This window comes from Tachysurus fulvidraco, chromosome 21 (assembly GCF_022655615.1).
Source record: "Tachysurus fulvidraco isolate hzauxx_2018 chromosome 21, HZAU_PFXX_2.0, whole genome shotgun sequence".
NCBI lineage: Eukaryota > Metazoa > Chordata > Actinopteri > Siluriformes > Bagridae > Tachysurus > Tachysurus fulvidraco.
Window position 1 is genome coordinate 11,345,893 of NC_062538.1, and position 22,355 is coordinate 11,368,247.

Sequence of the window (22,355 nt, forward strand, 5' to 3'; positions counted from 1 at the left end):
TTATTTTGTTGATGCAGGTTTAGCTGCTACTCTTGCCGTGAAAATGAATCAAACTCTTAGCTGTTTAGTTGTGTTCATTCATCTTTGATGTTTAAATTAATCAAATAAAACTTTCATTTCTTTGTTTGTCCATACAGTGCACACGTATCGTTTGCGTTCTTGTTTACGATTAGATATTTGCAGTGTGACCTCTTCTTTATTTGGTTTTGTATAAACTTAAAGTTCAACTTTTTAAGTTTATTGTCATGTGCACAGAGAAAGCTTTAAGCATTGATAGACAATTCAATTCTTGTGTTACCTTTTTTACACTCCTACCAATCCTACTTAATCCTACAATGTATGCAGTCAAAAAGAGACATATTGTGAGATACAGAGCACATACAGTACTTTAAATTATGAATGTATTCAAGCAGGAAAAAAAATACTTTGAATATAAAAATATTTGGGTAGTTGGATATTGTTAATGATGAGTGGACTTTCTCAAACGAGCAGGAATTCCCATCACTAGAACTGTTGCTTGGCATGCTGACTTTGGGAGTGGGTTTATACAGGAGCACAGGGTTAATGTATCCTGTCAATTTTACTGCACACTTTTACGAGCCTTCACTGCAGCTTGATGCAGTTATTAGAGCTCAGATTGATCCCAGTCTCAGCTATGTTTTAGCAACCTTCAACACAAACATTGTTCTACATCAGAAAGAGCTCCAGGCAATGCCAACTATTTACAATAATCCACATTATTATAATTCGTGCATTCGGCTGTTTTTCTATAAACTGTTTAACACCTGGCTTTGTGTGGAGTAATAATATCTGCTGGAATGATAATATAATGCGCTTTGGACTCATTTCATGTTTCTTGGATATGTGCACTTGCTCTCATCATAACACCATAAAGGGCTTTATGTCCGCAGTATATCACAAGGGTTTCTAAAACTAGATATTTTCCAAATAAAATCCTTTTCAAGGTTGGAAAAGGCCTGCACGTGAGCTCAGATTTATGATTAGGCAAACTGTGTTTTTTTTTACTCTGCAACATGAACAGCTGGTTTGAATATTCACCTTTTATGGGTTAGGGATACTGATGCTTTAGATTTCATGTGTGCATTTATTTCATGTATTCATGTGTGCAGAGGTCTAGGTGACATAAATCATGCTATTGTAGGTCAATAATCAACTATTATAACTAGAACCATTATACCAAATTTTGCATGCAATGACATTTTTTACTGATTAAAGAAGCCTTTTATTGGACGTCCTTCTGGTTATTGTTACCTACAATGTAGTGGAACATCTATAAAAACAAGTTCTTGTTCTCACTTCTGTTGTAGCAGCTATAAACTGTCTGTCTTTCACCAGTCTGCTGTTATAGAAGATTAATTAATGTCTGAATGACCAGAACTGAAAACTACAGGCTTTTACATAGAACAAAGTACATTTAAATAGGTTGTTGCATTAATGTATGTATTAATTTTATAATATCAAAAGATATATATATATATATGTCCCCACATAACTACCCATGTTTTTGGTTTAAAAAGTCCTGGATATAATGGATGCAAAATGTGATTTCTAAGCAACTAAGATTGTTGTGGGTGGGAGGTGTTTGAGAGAGTTTGTGTAGAACAATAGATAATGGATCAAGCTTAATAACTGTGTTGTGAAATTAAAGGAGCATGATTTATCTATGACATCCCACTCTGGGTAGATCCTCAAGCTAATCCTGTAGTCATTATCAGACTGGAGTTGTTTTTTATAACTACGGTAACAATATGAAGCTATAATTGCATGAAAATTTCGCTTAGCCCATCGCTCTTACTTACTCTGGTGAATGCCGAACTGAAGCCGGAACCATGTAGAAATGAAAGCAGATTGCTGGTCTCGGTTAGAACTGATTGTTTGAAAGGTATCTTGCTTAATCCAAGGCTAAAGATGTTGTTTCCATTTTTGGCCAGAACTAGGACAGATCTAATCTTTGGAGCCATAAATATCCTGCTTTTACCAGGTTAATGGTATGTCAAATAAATTCTACCCATAATATTATTTGATAGCACTTTGATAGCATAATTTATGGGATGTTTTGACAGCACATGTTTAGCATCTTTGGGGGAAAAAAATCTCAGTTTGACCAAATCAGACGGGACTGAGCTGTCTTGTTTAATTCCTGTATTTTTTTTTTTTTGGTCTTGTATTTTTTTAGCTTGTCTATTTATTCAAACTGGCAGTATTATGGAAACTGTTGTCATAAAAACACATTTGGAAAAAGATTACATGTTCCATTGAAATATTTCACTCTTTAGGCCTTCTCTGCACAGAGAGTGCAATTCAGTTCCATTCCATTCAATTCAGTTGCATTTATAAAGCACTTAACATTGGGCATTGTCACGAAGCAGTTTTATTGAAAGTATAAAAAAATCAATTAAAATTTTAAATTTATTCCTAATGAGCATGCCGGAGATGAGGATGCCAAGGAAAAACTTCCTTTTAAGAAGAAACCTTGAAAAGAACCAGACCCAAAAAGGACGCCATCCACATCTGGTTGATAGTGTGTTTATGAATAATTTCTCTTCTATAAACGTGTACTACAGAGATACTGATACAAAAATGGATCACTGATTTTTAACTTTAAGCCTATCATATCAAATTGAATTTACCAACTGTTCAGTGAACCCTTAGCTCTCTCTGCTGCAGCCAAGGTTCGATTCCCAAGCAGGAAACCAACACAATCACTGAGAGGTTAACTCACAGTGCTGGTCCAGTGCTCGTCCAAAGCCTGGCTAAAATGTCAAGGTTCAACCAGGAAGTGCATCCGGCAAAACCTGTAAGAAAAATCAAATACGTGTGCCAGGTATTTTCGGATGATCCGTTGTAGTGACCCTGAACAGGGAGCATCCGAAAGACAACATATAATTAGAAGAGAGTAAGCAAGGACTCCAGCAAGAATATAGCTATGACATTATAACTTTAAAGGGAGAAACAGAAGGGAATATATATGAGGGGACTCTGGGACAAACGTATTAACCAAAGGGTTGACTAAATAAATGAGTTTTCAGCATAAACTTAAACACTGATACTGAGTCTGAGTCCTAAACACTTTTTGGAAGGCTGTTTCTAGAACTGTGGGGCATAAGTAAGCCTTCACTATTAAAAGTACTAACAAACTCAGTAAGACAGTAAGATCCAAAGTTTACTCAGGTTGTGCAAAATAAAGCATGAATGCACCTTGACTGGTACCCCAGGCCATCATCAGGCATCATGCACACACAAATTCACACCTAGGGATAATTTAATGACCTACTGCCATGTTTCTGGACCATAGAAGGAAACCAGAGAACCCAGAGGAAACCCATGGAGACACTGGGAAAATATGACAAAGTCTACACAATTATCAAAGTTTGGGAAATTATTTAGGAGTTTTAAAGTTGTATTACATTTTATTATATATATAAAAAAGCCTTACAGTACAGTTTTTATTGAACACAACCAAATATAAGATGCATTATATGTAAATGTATACAATAATATTCACGCTGTTGGAACTGATGTCACAACCAGTGTAGGAAGGAGACGGACCGGTACACAGGATAGCTTCAAATGAATGGGGTTTAATACATGATAAAGACAAAGACAGTAAATGACGAGAACTAAAGCAATACAGATGACGACACTGATTGACAATGACTAAGGTACACGTAACTAAACGTAACTAATGATTCCTCATTTAAATACAAAAGACAATGATGACACAATTAGGATCAGGTGTGGAGACAGGGCGGAGCAGACGAAGGCGGGGCAGACACGTGACAACAACAATAACAAACACACATGGCCGAAAGTCCGGGCTGTTCCCTGACAACTGAAACCATAGAGCGTTTTTATTCCTGAACATTTTCTAAAGAATTAAGGGTGATTCGGATTTAAACATTTAAATTTAAGTGAGCTGTCAAATCAGCAAACTCTAAGAACTGTAATTTAATAGTGTGCTGTGAAATCACTGTCTGTCCTGCAAAAGAACAACACAGTCGGAAGTGTCATGGATGATTACTGGTGATTTTGGTGAAACTTAGGTTTGGATGAACTGAACTAAAAAGCAGGTCAATATTTTTATTTGCTGTTTTGTCACTACACTGACAATGGCTTACTATATCTGTACATGTGCACAGAATGCACTACAAAATGAGCAAGTAACGTGGGAACTCCGGTCCAGAAACGGATCTCATATCCTCAGGGATTGGCTTCTATTTACCACAGATGTTCGGGATGTTTTTACACATTCTTACAAACTATTTGGCCGTGCTCTGATTTGATCACCATATCAAAATAAGATTTACAAAGATTTATTTGTGCTTGATACATGAGGGGCTGCATATTTTTTGGCCACCCATATCCCCTGGTTCTCTTTCAGCTGCAGACACCCCCCAGGTTTTGCGTGCTCAGTGGGCTCACGGAAAGGTTCAGGGTGCCAGAAATATTTTTAGGCCTGGTCTTTGTGGTTCAATGGTGAAAATGGCAAGTTCCGAATTCATGCCCTGAGGCTGACACACATACAATATCACATACAAGACCTAGACCTAATTACATCATTTTGTACTGTACTAATATACTAGTGTGTGCTTTCTCTCTGTGGTGTGAAATAAATATTTATCTGAGGATTGTAAATATTCTTGCAAACAGTGCAAGAGAGAATATCAAGAAATGGCAACATTTTCCCCCCGCAACAACCATGTCGTGTGTGAAATTTATTTATGACCATAACATTTTAGGAGAGAGGAACTAACTTTTTAATGATGCATGTACTGTGTAGTCAAAGATGTATGAGCTACTTGAGTTTCAGAAAAGGCTTGGAAAATGTTAGATGCCCTTACACAGAGGTATTTACTCTCTCTCTCTCTCTCTCTCTCTCTCTCTCTCTCTCTCTCTCTCTCTCTCTCTCTCTCTCTCTCTCTCTCTCTTTCTCTCTCTCTCTTTCTCTCTCTCTCTCTCTCTCGCTCTCTTTCTCAAATCTGAGCAGTGACATATTAGTGGTGTTGGGACTTAAACTCACACTTCTGACTGGTAGTCAGACATCTTCACCACTGTCCCCTGTTTCTTGTTTCTAGCTCACTTTGTAGTGTTTAATGATCAGTTTCGTCTTGTAGATATATTTGCTTTCACTTTTTGTGCTTTTGTCCCAGAAAAAAGGGCTGGAGAAATTAAGTGTGCTGTGGTAAAATGTATGTACCACAAGGTATTTTAAACTATAGATGTACGTCACTATAATGAAAAACACATCCATCTAAAAACATGAAATTAATGAAACGTCCCTCAAGATGGTGGCAGTTAATCGATTGCTGGGTCATGTATTAAAGGACAGAAGGTCAAGGATTCTGTGCAGAGGACGGCTTTCCAAACAAGAGTAATTATTGTATCTGCACTAAATACTTACGATGTGTCTACCATGAAATTTACACACAGTATTGAATTTTAGAAACAGCCCTGAATTACCAGCCATAAGTGCTGTTTGTAATCTGTTGTGCAAGCAGTTGAATTCCCTCAACAAAATACATCAGGTCTAACTCTTTTTTTGCGCACTACACTGTGTGCCCTTTATGTTTTGCTATATAGAGCCCTCTCACCATAAAGCAGAACAGCATGAAGGTCAGCGCAGTGCGTGTCAACAGGAACAGTCATTATATTCATGCATGAGTGCCTTATTAGAGCTGTTAGAGTGCACACAGAGCACTTGGTGGAGGCTTCTCTTTACAGGTATATACAAGTTTACTAACCTTTTCAGGCTGAGTGTTGGTGTGATCAGGTTGCCAAAGAATATTGCAAAATTTCAGCTATGCTGAAAAAATAACTTTTCTTTGTGCAGGAACCAAATTTACAATAAAATGTTGACCTTTGCTTTTTAAACACCTGGAGTTTCTTAGATTTTATACCACAGTGCTGTTGAATGCTCAATTCTGTTTGATCTGTACAAACAGGCAAGAGTAACATACTGTAGGTGCAAAACCCAGGTTCACTATAAATAGAATGTTGATGTTTATTTAGCATTTACGGAAGGAGTCTCCAGTGCCAGTGTTTTATCAGTAAACTGTAACTTACTGATACAGGGATTGAAGAAATAAATTATGCTGCAATGTTGATAAATAAATACAAAGTTTAATCAGTGGCAAATATCTGTAAAACATTTTGTGACATGCTTGTGAAGGAAAATAATCTCTTCTTTGCTAATGCTTCTTATTTTTGATGACAGTAACGTCATAGACAAAAGAACAAAAACCTTCAGAATGGCAAGTCTACATGAAAAACGATAATTCTCTCCAAATTTCGCCTCGAAATGAGTGTTTTATTAAAAGCAGATGCATCTACCTAAATCAGGTAAATCTATAGATAGAATCTAGTAGAGTGATGCTAGTAAATGTGATACACACACACACACACACACACACACACACACACACACACACACACACACACACACACACACACACACACACACACACACACACACACATATAAATAATGCACTTATTTTAATTAATGGCCTTCTCCCATTCGCTTGATTGTTTCCAATCAGATACAAAAGCATGACCATTTTTTCTTTCATCTCATTCCTACTTACAAATCTAAGAGCATTTACATACCAATTGCTTGGGAACATTATAAAGAAATAAAATGGCAAAACAAGATGTTAGAGTTTGTCTGGCATTACCAAAAAAGCAACAACAGCTGTGTTTAAGTGTAAAACACATGTTGTTTACCATGAAAATGACCTGTAGTACAGATGAACGGTGTCGTTTGTGTCAGTAATATACAGGCTAAATAGACCAGTGTACAATAACTGCAGCTCTTAAGCTTAATGGCTTTAAAAGCATGGGGATGTACTGATGTTGGCAGCTGGTTGGCTCTGTATCTCTGTTGGAGCCTGTACCTGTGGGGAGGCTAATTGATCCAAGTCCACTCAGTAGTGAAGGATGTGGACTTAGCGGTGCATTCAAGTTCTGCTCTGAAGCAATTATGTGTCTCCAGCTTTTAAAGTTGCTTTTTTTAGTCGTTATTGCATATGGTGGACTCTTTTAACTTCAATCAATATGCTATTTGGTTTAAGTGAAGCAATAAATATAGTCCACTACATTCATTATTTTAGCCTAAACGGAATTTTAGGCTTATTTGAACTTTTAAATGGTGTTTGTGTGTTTATAGATAGCTTTCCTTGCCTTTTAATAAATTTTTCAATTTTTTTAATAACTGTTTCAAACAATACATTTAAGGAAAGACATTAAAATATGTAACAACTAACACAAAAGGGAAAAGCTGCAACACTGACAGTTAACCTTACACATTCAGTTACAGTGTTCAAGGAAAATTCGTTTAATGTCATTGTGTCTTCTCCTACTGATTTGTCCCTAGGTGTTGATTAATTTTCTATCTTCAGCAGTTCCTACAATAATGCAGCTCAGGTTTATAAAAGATCTCATTCTAATATATTATTGTTCCTATGGTAACAGCCAATTTACTGGGAGTTACATGGGGACAGTCTATATAATCTAAAACTAATATGGAAATTTAAATGCTAATTAAGAAAATTTGCAATGTGCCCAATTAATTGCTTTCAAAGCAGAAGGTCCATATTCAAATCTCCTCGCTTTCTTTCACACAGCACAATCACTAGCTGACATCTTTGCACCTAATTGGTTTAGACTTTAAAAAATGATATATTACTCTTCTTGATACTTCATAATGTTTCAACAATGACTTTTAATTTGAAAAATATAAATATATACAAGCATAAATAAGCATACATGATTCTTTTTTTAAGAAACTAATTTTATAAAAAAAAACTATATTATGGATAGTAGCATATTAATGCAGTGCATTTAAATGAAGAATCTAGATGCTCCTACGAATAGATATATTCTCACCTCTCCTTCCAGTTTTTATTTAGTACAGTAAGATTTTAACACAGTACATTGGCTGTACTTGTTCCACCCCTGAGTATGTAGTGATGCTGTGTTGGAGGATGTTGGATAGTAATAATGGAACAAAGCTGTGAATCTGGATTACTGCGATTAGCATTTCAAAGAGGTTTAAATTTTAATTTGTTATCTATTTAGACTTGTATACAAATGCATTTCATTTAGTGTCTAATGTAGTGTAGAAAACTAAGGATGATGTTATTCACAGCAGTAAAGAACATCAGCGTGAGTTCTAGGTGAGGTGCAGGATAAATATTAGCCAAGATGGAAAGCCAGAGTCAGAGGTGGTCTTTCTTTTGTAAATGCATCTCAAAACACAGAGTGTCGTGAGAATCTGTTTGGACATATGGGGAGTATTGCTGAACATGATGAGCATAATGTACCTCATAAAAGAGAGAACAGAGCCACCTTGGATCACTGATCTTATCTGACAAAGTCTTATTATAGCAAAGGATCATGTGATCAGCCTGAAATGCCTTCCTGAAATATTCACTGACCTGAGGGCAACCCCAACATTTTTCATTTCTGCTGTGACTGCTTAAGCAATAATCTATATCCAATTAATTTTTCCACTGCTATTTGTGTTACTATTACAGTAAGTGAAGATATGCATGATAAACTGTTACTATAGGATGATTTATAGACAAAGAGTTGGTATTACAGAATACCACCTGCAGCAAGTGTTTTATTCCCAGCCAACATGTCATTTCTCTTTGATCTTTAAAGATTTGTTCAGTTCTGTCAGCTATGCTATGTTTTTCAGCAAATGGGCCAAAAACTACACTTCTAAAGGTTTAATCGATTACTTTTTTTTTATAACTAACAGGTGTAGGGAATCCTTTGGACAAAGCTCACATGCCTTTTGGTTTCCAGTTATAAATGAATTCTGTTTAGAACTGTGTTTTTAAAAGGTTCAATAATAAGATTCATATTTCTTGGAACTTCATGCGTTATCATCCTGGATCGATCACAGTTTTATTTTGGATGAAAGAAACATTTGGATTCAAGTTGCAAACAGTTCAATAACCTGTAAAATATTTTATTGGAAAGGATTCAGACTCCTCTTCCATCATGAGATCATTTTGGAGAGGATGAAAAAAATGTTGATACACAGCTCATATATTTGACTTTGGCAAGGCATCTGGAAAGGAACTTCTGAAAGGCCTCTTGGATAGTAAACATACTGTGAAGCATGTGAGTCTGTCAAATTCCTGTGCGTTTGCTCTGAGTGTTTGTTACAACGACAGCTTGAAGCAGAAGTTTGAGGAAAATGTTGATAGGCTGACAGTGTGCACAGGGAAGTGGGGTGGCAAAGGAGAGCGGAGCAGGGAACGCATTTAATAGAAATGTGGACATGATGATGAACTTCCTTGGCTTCTGTAGCAGACAGGCTGAAAATTCCATAGTTATACCCTACTGAACCAGAGCCAAGTCAATCACCTGAAACATTATATGCCAATCCTTTAAACCCTCAGTCTAGATTTAGCTCTGCATGGGATAAAGCAAAGAAGAAATGAAGACCCCTGTTTTCATGTACTAGAAATGTGGATTTGTGGAAAAAGAAGTGTAAATGGAGAATTTTATCAAGCTAATCATACCAAAGCTGTGTGATGTGTTAAATGACGTTGTGATATTTGTATAGTTTCTGGCCCATATTCTCCTCCTCTGTGATTGACACTGTTTTTATTATCTAACTTTTTTAACCTTGTTCCAGACTGAGGAATGAAATTTAAGTCCACCATAATGCTTTTACTCTGCTGGAACTCCAAAGTTAAGCAGCGGGTATTAAGCTCTGCTCAGAAAAAGAAAAATATTGAGGCCCTTTCCTGTCTAAAGAAATCATACAAATCGCAGTTTTATGAAATCCGTAACATGTCTCACGTTATGGGTTTACACACCTCATCATTTCATGGCCAGAGAGGTTTGACAGTCTGTAACTTCAGGTTGAAAACATTACACTAGTGAGACATTTCAGTCAAAAATCTTGAACAAGAACTGTGATCATGTGCTTTGGCTGTGCTTTCAAAAGTAACAATCACTTTTATAATTGAAGCATTAATCTGTTCATAGATTTGCAAGTCATAGATGAACAGCCATGAATTTTGTGCATTTTGTGTATGATTACTTATGACAAGAAAATGTAAGGAGTCAAAAAAATAAAAAATTACGTGAAGATTGCTTTCAGCTGGAGTTGGGAAACTTGAGGTGCTCTGAGAAAGCCAGCTTCTTTCTTTCACAGATGATCTACAGTCCTACAGTTTAAAATTTACTTTGGCTTCTAAGGTTTTTCTTAATTTGCAATAATAAACTTAATACATATATAATCATTTTTATATCATATCTTTGACTTAAAAACAAACAAAAATATATATATATTTCTACTAACACAATCAATATCTTGATAAATTGTCAACTTTTCTAAGATTTCGTTGGATATCTTTATTTAGCATTTTACTTATTTTGAATAACTTACAAACTTTGGATGCAGATGAGATGTTAAAGTTTTCTATTGTTTTAAATTGCAAAAGGTGAATTTTAATTTGAAAAAAGCACATTTCAGTGTTGTTGTTTTTTTTTTAAATTAAATAACGTTATTCACAAAAACAATTATAGATTATTGTAGTTTTTTTTTTTTTTTAACATGTATTGATGCTTCACGGTGTATATCACCCACCTCTACTGGCAGGAAGTGAAGTATGTATAAGCAAAAAACAGTTCTGTGAATTTTCCTTCATAAAACTTTTTTATTTCCTGCAGGAGGATAAACTGTGTTTAGTGCTTTTGGATCTGAGTCATGTGTTATCTGGGACTGATCTGTTATGCTGTCGTTGTGGGTTTTATTACACATAAAATTCACTGTAATTAATTTCCCCTCTGTAAAAAAATCTATATAATGATCTTGTTTCACAAGGGCTCTTGCCAGTTTTTCCCTTAGTATTCATAGACTCTCACTGCTGTCAAGTAACTATATAGTGTGTTAAACACTATAAGTATAACTATATAGTGTGTTAACACTATAAGTGTTGTAAAAAAAAGAAAAAAAGAAAAACGAATGTGTCTCTCAAACTGAGGATCTGTTATTCACCTTCACCTTCAGACATTTATATATAAGAAGCAGTGTGGCATCACCAACATATATTTCTGTATAAAATGCCTATTTTTCTAGAAAGCTTAACATTGTTTTAAAACTTGATTCTAATTTAAACCTGTGCATGTATTCCATTGTACTAGCTTAATATATAAACATTCGAAAGAAAGATTTCTCACAATTATGCGTGAAGAGTCAGATAAGCGGTAAAAAATGGATGGATGGATGGATGTGTGAAGAGTGTATACTGTAGATGAGGAGGTAAGAGAGCTGAATAGACTAAAAGACTACAGTGGCAATGCATCCTTATTCTGATAGAGATGAATTTAATCTGTGAATGAATCTGTGAGCAGTTAAAAAGCATTATTTATAATGTAGGAAACAAACCATATATTTTTAACCATATATGTTGGTAGCATTTGTACAAAAAAATTACCACACAAATTTTTATAAACCTAAAATAATCCACCCAGGTCACTGGTAGTCCCATGCAGGCTCGTTTCCATTGATGTACACCTACTGTATAGAGTGACTTGAGATGTGGTGCATGGACATAATAAACATAAACAATTAGGTGTAGATACAAGAACATTGTGAGGCCAAAGGTCTGACAACTAATGAAACTGACATGAATTTGAAAATCTTTTAGTACAGTTTTTGGTGTCTCGATTTTGCTCTGATGACCATGTTCACTAAAGCTGGCTTGGACATCTTCTTTAGAGGAAGGACATACACATGAAGATGCAAATGTACATTTAATAATTTGACCTTTCTATAATTTTAATGATTTCTTTCAAACATTCTGTTTATTTCCAGTTATTAATGAAAAGATAAACCACAGAATACAGTATGTACAGTCTCAGACTTTTTTCCTCAGACCACACTGTATGTAAAGCCCAGGTCTTGGTCAGAGATCACCTTGGTGGTAAAATAATCAGACTTACCTTCTATATTTCATGTACCTATCAGGAGCACTTTTATCGAGGTGCCGTCTCCAGTTCTGCCGGAGCTCCTGGCACACAGATTCAATGGGCAGGCCCATAATGATAGGTATTTCCTGATATTTCTGTCCAAGTTGTGGCTAAATTTATTGTATCTGTGTTTGTAATGCTTCTTTGATGAAGGTTTCTCAGTCACAATGCAGTATCAGTAGCAGGTGAAGAAAAAAAAAAACATTCTGTGGCACAGCTTTGAATGTTACTGTAGGTAACTGAGAAATTGTGTTCCTTCAATGTTCCCCTCCATTCATCCATGTGTTGTCATGCCATATTTTCGGAAAATAGAATTATTTTATTTGCACATTCTTAGGAATGAAAGAAAAAAAATGCTGTGGTGAATTTATTGTCCCTGCATGATTTGAGGTTTTTATTTTTTTTTTTAATGTCCAGTCATTAGCAACCGGGTTTTGTGCCGCAGATTGCAGACCAAACAAGAAGAAGGAATTTCCATTATATCACCCATGTAGTTAATATGTCCTTGTAAGGAATGCTAACAGAAATTGTAAATTATTTTAATAAATGCTAAAAAATGCAGCATTGTTTAGCCACTATGCTAACCAGACAGGATTTCAGGGAGAATGTTAATATTCAGTAGCTTTACTGTTATTGTTATCTAGTTGACAACACCAAGTTATTGTCATACTTTCTAGATCACAATATATCCAGCTGATGCTAAACAGCTAGCTAACATGAGCTACCATTAAGACATATTCAATATGTCTGACCACCTATTTTGACTGGATTTCTGGGGGAATTTTAATGTCATCATTTGTATATGTCAAATCCATTCACTTAAGCTGATAAGCTATCTTATGAACATCAGATAATTTATGGGATTTCTAAACAAATTTGTATGTCATATATCTCATCTTTCCAACTAATGCTAGCTAGTGGGGTATCTGAACTAGAATTCAGAGAAAATTTTTTAAAGGCATATTTATAAATATGTGTAATGCAAACTACTAGGTGATAGCTGACAGGATTTTGAAAGGAATTTGCAATTTCAAAGGATTTTGGCTATTCATAATATAAAGTACAAAGTAATTTGGCTATTCATAATATACTGTGTATGCTAGCTAGTTAAGTAATAAGAATAAAAGCATAATATATGAAAAAATATAAAATATTACGGTACAAATATGAAGTGCTAGCATGTGTTAGCCATCTGATCTTTTGAATGCATCATAAAACTAATTAAAGGTGTGACTGAATTCAGTTATAGGCTGCAATCTGCAGACAGACCCTCATTGTACGTTAACTGTTCATACATGTGCTATACTCGTTGTGTATCCTGCTGGAAGACACACATGTTTATTCCTGTAACTCTGGCGCTAACATCAGTGCTGTCCCTCCACAGGTTGTCATTTCTTCCAAACCGAAGCTACAGTGACAACGGCAAACAAATCCTTTCCAGCGAACAGGAATCTCTGGATTCTGCTGGTGTTTTCTAAAAAAGACAATAAAAACCTACAGATGGCAGTAACCTGTTACTACAAACCAGCATCAGCCCGTACTTAGAAGACATGGCTTCTTCAAATAAGCCAGAGATGCTCCAGTGCTCTAATACTCATGGATTTTGTACTTTTTGTGACAAACCTAGAACCTGGAGACTTTGCTCAGGTTACAGTAGAAGATAAGCCAAGCACAACAGCACGAGAGACGATTAGCCACGAACGTGAGTGAACTTAATTATACAAGAGGAAAAAAATAAGACAATAGTGGATTCTACCAAGAGAAATCCCAAGCTGACCTCCTCCTTTGCCCAAATGTCATCGCAATGAGGAGCTCTGACCTCTCTATTTCTCATATATGGAAATGACACTGTCAGGCTGTAATTTCTGGGAAATGATTACAAGTTCATTTCTCATGGTCCTGTATCAGAACGAGCCTTGGAGCTTGCTCTGTGATTACTTAAAGAAAAATATACACAATTTTCCTCATACTACAAACGCAGACCTTTTAGTGTCTGAAGTTTACTTCATTAGTTTTCCGCCTGATCTTCAAGGATGTCGCAATTACGAACATTGTGCAAACAACTTAATTAGTGTCTCAGACAGACTTTGTGTGGTTTCTGACACTGGACGACTAATGTATACCATATGAATGGTAAGAGCAGCTCTGTTCCTATAAAGTTGATAAAGTATGAGCTTTAAAGTTGATAAAGTTAATAAAGTATGAGCTTCCTTCGGCTACATCAGGCTGCTTTCAAACATAGCTTAATTTTTTTTTTCTTTCAGAAAAAGTGGTGAAAAAATTTCGCTGCTCATGCAGTGTGCACACTGTAACCATGACGACACTCTTCCATACATAGCTAGCATCAGCGGTTGAGAAAACACGCCTTGTGTGAAAGCAGCTTTCGTCTTCTAGCAGTGCAAAATTACATTTTAGACACCAAACATGTCTTGGTTTAAGAGGAACAGTGTGTACTTTTAAATTGTAGATGATCTGTTCTTTAAAGCTCCATTTTTCCATCAACATTCTGAATATCACCCTGTGGAAGATGCACTCTTCTCTATATGGATTGCTCTATTTATTTTTATGTTCAGTTATGGCTTCAGAAATAAGGAGCAACACCATTTGTCACCATGTGACATTTCTTATTGTACCTTATTGTATTCTTTGATATGATTTTATGTGCTAAAATATGGTTTAAATTGTTCTGTGGGACAGAAGGTTTATTTAAAAAAACAAAAAAAACAAAAACAAACTTGTCCTCCGTATTGTATGTCTTAAAAAATGTTTCAATTACAATACACATTCTTTACAGAAGTCAATACTTTGATATTATTTCATTTATTTTCCTGTTGTGTAATCTGGACTGCTGGAAGAACATTTAGAGGAAATGGCTTAAGTAGTTAATACACTTCACAATGCACTAATCAAATCACTATCACTGTGTTTATAAGTCAGCCAATTATGTGTGAATATATTTTTGTTAGTCAGCCAAAAATGCAAAGTACATTACAAGATGAGCGACTGCACCTACAAGCAACCAAAACCATGTCCACCTTCAGCTTCATTCAGCTGCAACCAGTCAAGTGTGGAACAGATTTCAACAACACAGAGTATCTCACAGGTAATGCCTTTTTCTTTTTTTATTTAAAACATACACAGCACAGTTTGTCATGCCAAGATGCCTCCCAGCCTCCTGAAACATCTGAAGACATCTGACTGTTGGAAAGAGCTGAGACTGGACACTCAGTCCATGATTAAAATGTTTTCTTCGTCACGGTACATGGGTGAATGATTACTGTTACTATAGAAACAATAAATGTATCCACGTGTGCATTAACCTAAACATATGCGTTAGTCATAGCTGCTGTTATAGAAAATAAATCAACACTGTTCAACCATCCAGAGACAATTGAAGGGGAAAAAAAACAGCCCCAATTTCTCCTTTTGTGTCACATGCTAGAGACTAAGTAATGAGAGGCGATGATTCAAATGCAACCCTTAGTAATTTTGGGTTGTAGAAACTGAGTTCTGTTAGATAGTGCAAGTTTAAAACACACAAAGGCTTTTGATTGATGTTTGTGCTTTTCGGGATTTTTTTTTGCCAAATCCAAGTGTATATCCACCTTATCTAAATGTAGATGCAGATCACAGTGAAGTGAAGACACAAATTTCGATATTTATTTCGTTTTTATGAGAACAGAATACACATTTGTAATATGTACATGTGTACTTTTAAGGTGCTCAGCTTAAAAGCATGTGAAATAGATGCAATGTAAAGAAAGTATAAAAAGAGATCATTTGTATAAAAAGAGATCATACATGTCTGTATACAGGAGAAAAAAACAAAACAAAAAAACAACCACTGCTAAAAAAAAAAAGGCGCTTAAAAACATAGTACAAATGTAAATACAAATATTACCTGAGAAAGATAAATGCCTTAGGAATTAAAAATGAATATATAACAGCTGCCCTTGAAAGACCTAAAATGAAATGCTGCACATTTTGAAGATGAGTTAGAGCACATCTTTAACAGTGGAGTTCAGAACAGCATCGTGATCGGCCTTTCTCGATAACTCATTCTGTTGGGGGGAAGACAAAACAAAAAACAACAGGATGCAGGTTTACAACATAACAAAAAAAAACAACAACATTCCCCTACAACAAGGATCCTCCTGAATACTAAAGTTGGTCAATAGTTCAACATTTCCTTGAATCCCACTGAGCTATATTCCACTTACTGAAGGAAAGAAGCTGGAAGTGAAACTGACTGGTTTCTGGGTGTGACAAGAGGGGAAAAAAGGCTCACGCAATAGAGATAAAGCTACCTTCAAATTTGTCATCAAAAATTCATTTAAATAAAAATGAAATGAAAATATCTCCAACAATCATTTTTGATTTTTTTGGATAATCATACTGGTGTTTTCTCCAGGTGTTTGTTATTAATCTGTTATTCTTGTTTTGTTAGCTTTATGACTATCTATATAAAGGAATGCTAAAATGTAATCAAAGTGTATTTTTTACTCACTGTAAAGTCAGAGTAGGTGATAGGGATGAGCTTCTTATCGCTGTTGAACTCCTGCAGTGGTGTCCGAGGGGCTGAGCTTGCCTCAAATGTTTTAAGCCTCTGCTGAAGCGGGGAAAGAAGAAAAAAAAAAAAAAGAGTCTTTATGAAAGTCTTCTTACCAGTGGGATAAAAACACAATTGAGTATGTGCTTGATTGCAGAATAGATTTAAAACAAGCACCAGTTATGAAGCTCTCACTTTTAGGCAATGGCGCCCTCTAGTGCCACCCAGAAGCACTTTCATATCAGTTTTTAGAAATAAATGTGATATTTCGTGGGCAACAGGATACATTTTATAATCAAAACACAGAATGCTTTTACACTTTAAGTCAATTTACACTTGATAATGGTTTCAAACAATGCCATTCAACTGCTGGCTGATCTCGACCTAGGAGAAAATCAGCACCTTTTCCAACAAAAACTTGACACGTGGCATTATTTTCTATGATGGATTCAATTTACGTGTATCAAACTTGAATACAGCTTTCTCATGATCACCGGACACATGTCTTGGCCCATAGCTGTGAAAAATCGGATCATTTTGATATTGGCATTCATTTCTGTGATTGCATTCACATTCAGCCTCCAAAACAAACGTCAACCCCATCACACTCAACACATTATATACCTGAATTGCATTCTGGGACTGTGTGACCTGCATTTGCTTTGCTGTGTGCACTGGATTTGTTATTAAAACAAAGTTTACTGCTGGAAAATGATGAGGAAGGAAACTTGTTTTTAGGAGTTTCACTGAAACGTGCTTATTTCACAGCTTGGCTGGTGGTCATTTGAAAGCCATGCACACACACACACACACACACACAGACACACAAGGTTTCACTGAGCTTGATGAAGTCTGGTGTCCACGTGCTTCAGTTATATAGTGTACAATCACAATTGTTTTTTTTCCATTTCCGTGACAACGTACACTAGGCTTACAACACGTATTACATGGAATCATCAGTTTTTGAGTAAATAAGCATGATACCAGCAGCAGTAATGATCGCATTACATCCCTAAATACACACTTACCTTGGCTGAGAGCGGAGGCTTGCTGGATACACACAAAAAAGTGCTGGAAGCACTGCTGGTGCTGCTGCTCATCGTTGTGGTGCGCAACGAAGGCTGATTAGGCATCTTAACAGGAAGAGAAACAGATACCAGATTAAGTAACAACCTCAAACACAAGCCAGCATTATGCCAACAGATGGTTGTAGCACCTTCCGTATCTTGCTGGGGGTCACGCTGTTGTTGGCTGCTCCATGGGGCCTCTTACTTGGGGTTTTAAACTGAGTGCCGTCTGCTTTCTTAGACATCTGGAAATCAGAGAAGGTTCCCTCACATTGTTGTTAAAGTTACTACATACTTCAGAGTCTGTGTGACTGATCAAATCACTCACACGATCGTTCTTTTCTTTGTCTTTCTGTGAGCGATGCTCTTCCCACTGTTTAGCGATGTACTCCATCACCTTCTGTCCTCTCATCAGAAATGATGAGCCTTGATTCTTTTCCCAAGCCTCCACATGCCATTTCAGATCTTCCTCGAGCTGTATGTGCACACAAACTTTCATTTGTTTTCTCCAGGCAATCTTATTAATGTATAGAAAAATGCAGAGTTGTTTCCTTAGGTCTGTAACTGCTGTAACTGTAGCACAGAGCAACGACATGTTACAGTTAAGATGATTCAAAAAACCATTGCCAGACATGAGGGAAAATATTTAACCATTTTTAAACAGGATATAGTCTGCTACAACCTGTAAAATAGATTACCCATCTAAAATAAATAACAGTCAGAAGGTCATGAGTTTGCCACAAAGCTGCTGCTGCTGAGCCCGTGTCTCTCTGGATAAGGGTGTGTGCCAAATGCCATAAATGTAAATACAATTATTTTATTTATGCTGCTGCAGTCTAAAATAATTTAAAGAAAAATAAAAAAATAAATATATATATAGAGCAAAAAGTGAAAGAAGGAAAAAATAAATTACAAAAAAAAAAAAAAAAAAGCAAGAAGTGCCTTATTTGAGCCAGTAAATTATCTCTTGATTATCTGTCTAATTTTTTTAATGTGCTTTTCTATGTCTGAAATTTAAGACAAGAACATGCAGTCTAAAAGTGCGTCAGTCGGAGAACTGAATATGATCCTTATGTAAAACATGACCATGGTCAAGCAGACAAAGTGGGACGTACGTAGTCTCAGCCTCAGGACCCACGGGGTGCATGAACATTTGAGTTGTGACGCTCTGCTTCTCGACTTCCTTTTCCTCTGAGGAGTGTTTACTGTGACCTTGAGAACATTGTGGATCAGCTGAACTCTGGATAATAATGTGAAGGTCACATTATACTGCAGACTCATTAATTTGCTTTCTTAAATTAATTATTTGTGGTTGCATGTCTGGCTGTTTTTTTTTGCAGGGACATCAACCTTACATTTTAATGCCTGTAAACCTCACATTTATGAAAAAATAAATGTGATTGGTTGCTTTGCATGTCAAATGCCTTGTATCGGGCAGCCCTTAAAAAGCTGCTATGGAGTCCAGACTTTCTCCCGTCCGTCTGAAGCTCTGGCTAAGTCTGGCTACGTTAAAGAAGACATACGATACTGTAGGTAATGAAATATATATGCAGTGGTGTTTGTTCTGTACCTTTGGGAGCAGCTTCTGCACTTTAGCTCTATCCTTACTCTCCTTCAATAAAGAACCTCCTCTGTTGGAGAAGCGATTCGGATCTGCTGCCTTTCTCTGAATAAAACAGTGAATATATTCATCAATCCTCTGATTGAACACCAGCATCAGTATTTAAACATCATGCAAAGATTGTTGAGTGGCATATACTGAAATTCCACACCTCGAAATCCTGGAAGAGAGCCCAGTTCCTCTCCCATTTGTCAATGATCTCCAGTAATGGACGCGATTCCTCATAAAAGTGCTTCACCTTCAGAAGCTCAGAGTCATGCAGGCTGAGCAGCTCCTCCGTGTAATTAACTGCAAGACAGTAAACATAGGGTTAAATACACAATCCAGTACACGACAATGACAGCATGACCTTGATGCATTCAGTATCAGGTGGAAAGAGTGGAGCATCAGAACACATTGTATTCACCATCACAGAAGTGGACATTAAAAGGCTCTCGCTGTTCTGGACCAAGCATGCACTTGTCCCAGAAGACCACCAGCTCTTGTCGTACTTTATCAATCACCTCCTCTAGTTTGGTCCTCTGGAGCAGCTCGAGACGATCCACCACCCTCTGCCACTGCAAACACAAACAATTCAACTTCACACACAGTTTTCTCTCCAAACTTGAAAACTGCTCTGAACACACAACTCCTTCACAAAACCAAGCATAAACACAATTTGAAGCAGATTCACTAGTACTGATAAATATATCCAGTAGAGGGAGTTGATGTATTAATAGTGTAAATATTATAGTGGACCAAAGGTAGTATTATAGTATTAATAGTGTAATATTATAGATTCAAAATGCATAATGCACTTTTTTTTTTTTTTTTTTTACATATAAACCAATTTCCTGTAAAACTATTTGGGGTTCTGACTTCTGAAATTTCTTGTATGGTGCCTTGATTTCAGGTCTAAAAACTCACCCTTCTGATGTCATCACAGAAAGTGCCGAGTGGCTCCTGTTTGAATTCCTGTGCCTCCTCGTCCGGACAGCTCAAGCGATTCCATAGGCTTGTAGCACGATCCTTAAGTTTGTCACGGGATGAAATAAGAGATTCCTTCTTCATCTCCAGCTGGACACAAAACATGGAGAAACATGGTTGTTCTAGATTCAAGTCCTTTGGTTTTTCTTTACTAGAAGCCAGCAGGTTTAAATTGTAATCACCCACACGCATGGGACGCACATGTGGGCGCCACCCACACGCACGGTGCTCCACCCACACGGCAAATTCAAACACAAAATTCAAACATAAAACATGTTGCTATTTGATCTTGTAACAGCAGCAGGAGCTCCAGGCTTTATACATTAAAATGATACCTTTACACTAGTACGTATAATACTCTGGAACAGCTACCTGGCTGAGCAACAGCTTGAGAGCTTTGATGTTCTCATGTGTGAGCAAGAAGATGTCTGTGTCGGAACAGACGGAATCTCGCTCCAGACTAGTTTCCGGCTCATGGCCCATCTCTTCCATCAGACCTCGTATGTCCTCGCGGAGCCCAGAAAACACCTTCACCCTGCTCTCCTGCAAACAAACAAACAAAAAAAACAGATGGAACAGCAAGGCAGCTGTTGATTAATAATCAGCACCCTGTAGTGAGTGACGATTAGCTAAGGTCAGATCTTTCAAAACCTCCCGAAGAGCGAGAGGTCAAGTAAAGTGTACAATTAACTCTAATCATGTGATAGCACATAGTGGCAGTGTTGAAGGAAATTGTTAAGGGAAGCAAGTTTTGTTTAAATTGAATAAATAAACAAACAAATAAATAAAATCTCCAGCTTCAATCTCTCAACACTCAAGTCAAATGAATGTTGAGTAAGTTAAAGTGATAAAGATGGCTTAGATAAAGGGAGCTGGTCATGAATCTTTTACTTTGTAAAGGTCTTGCAATTAATGTTTCTGCCTACAGCATTACAAGATTAACTGGCAGTCTAAAAAATAAAAAAGCACTTCTCCAGTGAACTCAGGACTAGTCAGATTACAGCAAAGGGTTGTTTTGCCATCTCACTAACTCTACCTGTAGACTTGAGAGGCAACAGAAGTATAATACTCATTAAATGGATCTCCAACTTCCTGACTAACAGACCACAAACGGTGCAAACATGTCTCACCCTCAAACACATCTAACCCTCTCTCAAAAATATGTAACAATATAAATAAATAAAATAAAAGATTTGCAAACAAAACCAAGTGGCTAATTTGAGGGGTTGAAAATGAAAGGTTTTCTTAGTTAGCATCAGCAGTTGCTACTATACATGAGGCAAGATGTGGATACGAGGCAGATCCAGAATGTTAAATGCAATTCAGCAGAAATAAAAAGAGGCACGTGACGGTGTTTACTTTTTCCTTGCTAAGCTTCTCGATGTGCTCACGGAGCTCCTGCAGTTGTGTTTGAGATGGCATGCTGCCAGTGGGAATGTAGTAGGGTGTAGCACACAGTGTCACACACAGCTCCTCGTCCTGCTGTGTCAGATCACTTAGCTCCCTCAGACGCTCGCTCTTTTCCTTCTGCAGGACCTCCAGATGGCAGCGCAGGTTCTTCTCCAGCTGAAGAACTGTCAGGTCATCCTCTACCTGGAAAAGAACAGCATGAATTGAATGCCATTCCAAAGTCAAGCTCACTATAAAACACCCTCTGATGCTTATTATGGACAAGGCATATAAACAAGGCAGCGCTAAACCAGAGGTGTCAAAGTCTGGTTAGTCAAGTTATATACATTTGGATAAGTGTACAATTATCCAAACAGATGTGTTATAAGATATCCTTTCATTTTTAGTACGGATGGATTTGTTTTTTTCATCACTAATCTATTAAAAACACTGCACTGCATACTGGAAGTAGATTATTCTCCTATAACAGTACATCTCCATGTGCTTTAATAAATAATCGGGGTGTTTTATAAATTTGGACTCCTGATAAAATTATAAAAATCCCATAAATTAAAAAAAGACTAATTATACTTAATTAAATATGCATTGTCAAATTGTAAAGCCTCGATAGTTTTTTTCTCATTAATTAATTTGACATTTTGCTTAGAAATGTTTAAAGAGATATAACAGGCAGATGATGTGCCACCTTTGATCAGAACAGCAAATCATAACTCAGAACAATGATT

At 36.6% G+C, this 22,355-nt stretch overlaps 2 protein-coding genes across 4 annotated transcripts in view; one reads left to right on the top strand and one right to left on the bottom strand.

Moving 5' to 3' along the window:
* si:dkey-247m21.3 (5-hydroxytryptamine receptor 4) overlaps positions 1–14,742 on the top strand; it is a 42,101-nt gene extending 27,359 nt beyond the window's left edge. Inside the window, exons 7-8 of one of the 2 annotated variants that reach the window (XM_047805347.1) lie at positions 12,016–12,096; positions 13,402–14,742. In XM_047805347.1, coding sequence (XP_047661303.1) covers positions 12,016–12,096; positions 13,402–13,495 — 175 coding nt within the window. In that variant the 3' untranslated portion in view covers positions 13,496–14,742. The remainder of the gene's footprint in view (positions 1–12,015; positions 12,097–13,401) is intronic. The other variant, XM_027139877.2, reaches the window with a different exon arrangement.
* A 913-nt stretch (positions 14,743–15,655) lies between these two features.
* The window catches only part of zgc:86764 (uncharacterized protein LOC797431 homolog), a 12,964-nt gene continuing 6,264 nt past the window's right edge, over positions 15,656–22,355 (bottom strand). The window contains exons 4-14 of one of the 2 annotated variants that reach the window (XM_047805983.1): positions 21,580–21,813; positions 20,593–20,763; positions 20,161–20,310; positions 19,661–19,811; positions 19,406–19,542; positions 19,204–19,299; positions 17,962–18,108; positions 17,783–17,878; positions 17,595–17,699; positions 16,525–16,623; positions 15,656–16,078 (exon numbers count right to left, since the gene is read on the bottom strand). In XM_047805983.1, coding sequence (XP_047661939.1) covers positions 16,013–16,078; positions 16,525–16,623; positions 17,595–17,699; positions 17,783–17,878; positions 17,962–18,108; positions 19,204–19,299; positions 19,406–19,542; positions 19,661–19,811; positions 20,161–20,310; positions 20,593–20,763; positions 21,580–21,813 — 1,452 coding nt within the window. In that variant the 3' untranslated portion in view covers positions 15,656–16,012. Of the gene's footprint in view, positions 16,079–16,524; positions 16,627–17,594; positions 17,700–17,782; positions 17,879–17,961; positions 18,109–19,203; positions 19,300–19,405; positions 19,543–19,660; positions 19,812–20,160; positions 20,311–20,592; positions 20,764–21,579; positions 21,814–22,355 lie in introns of both variants that reach the window. The other variant, XM_047805982.1, reaches the window with a different exon arrangement.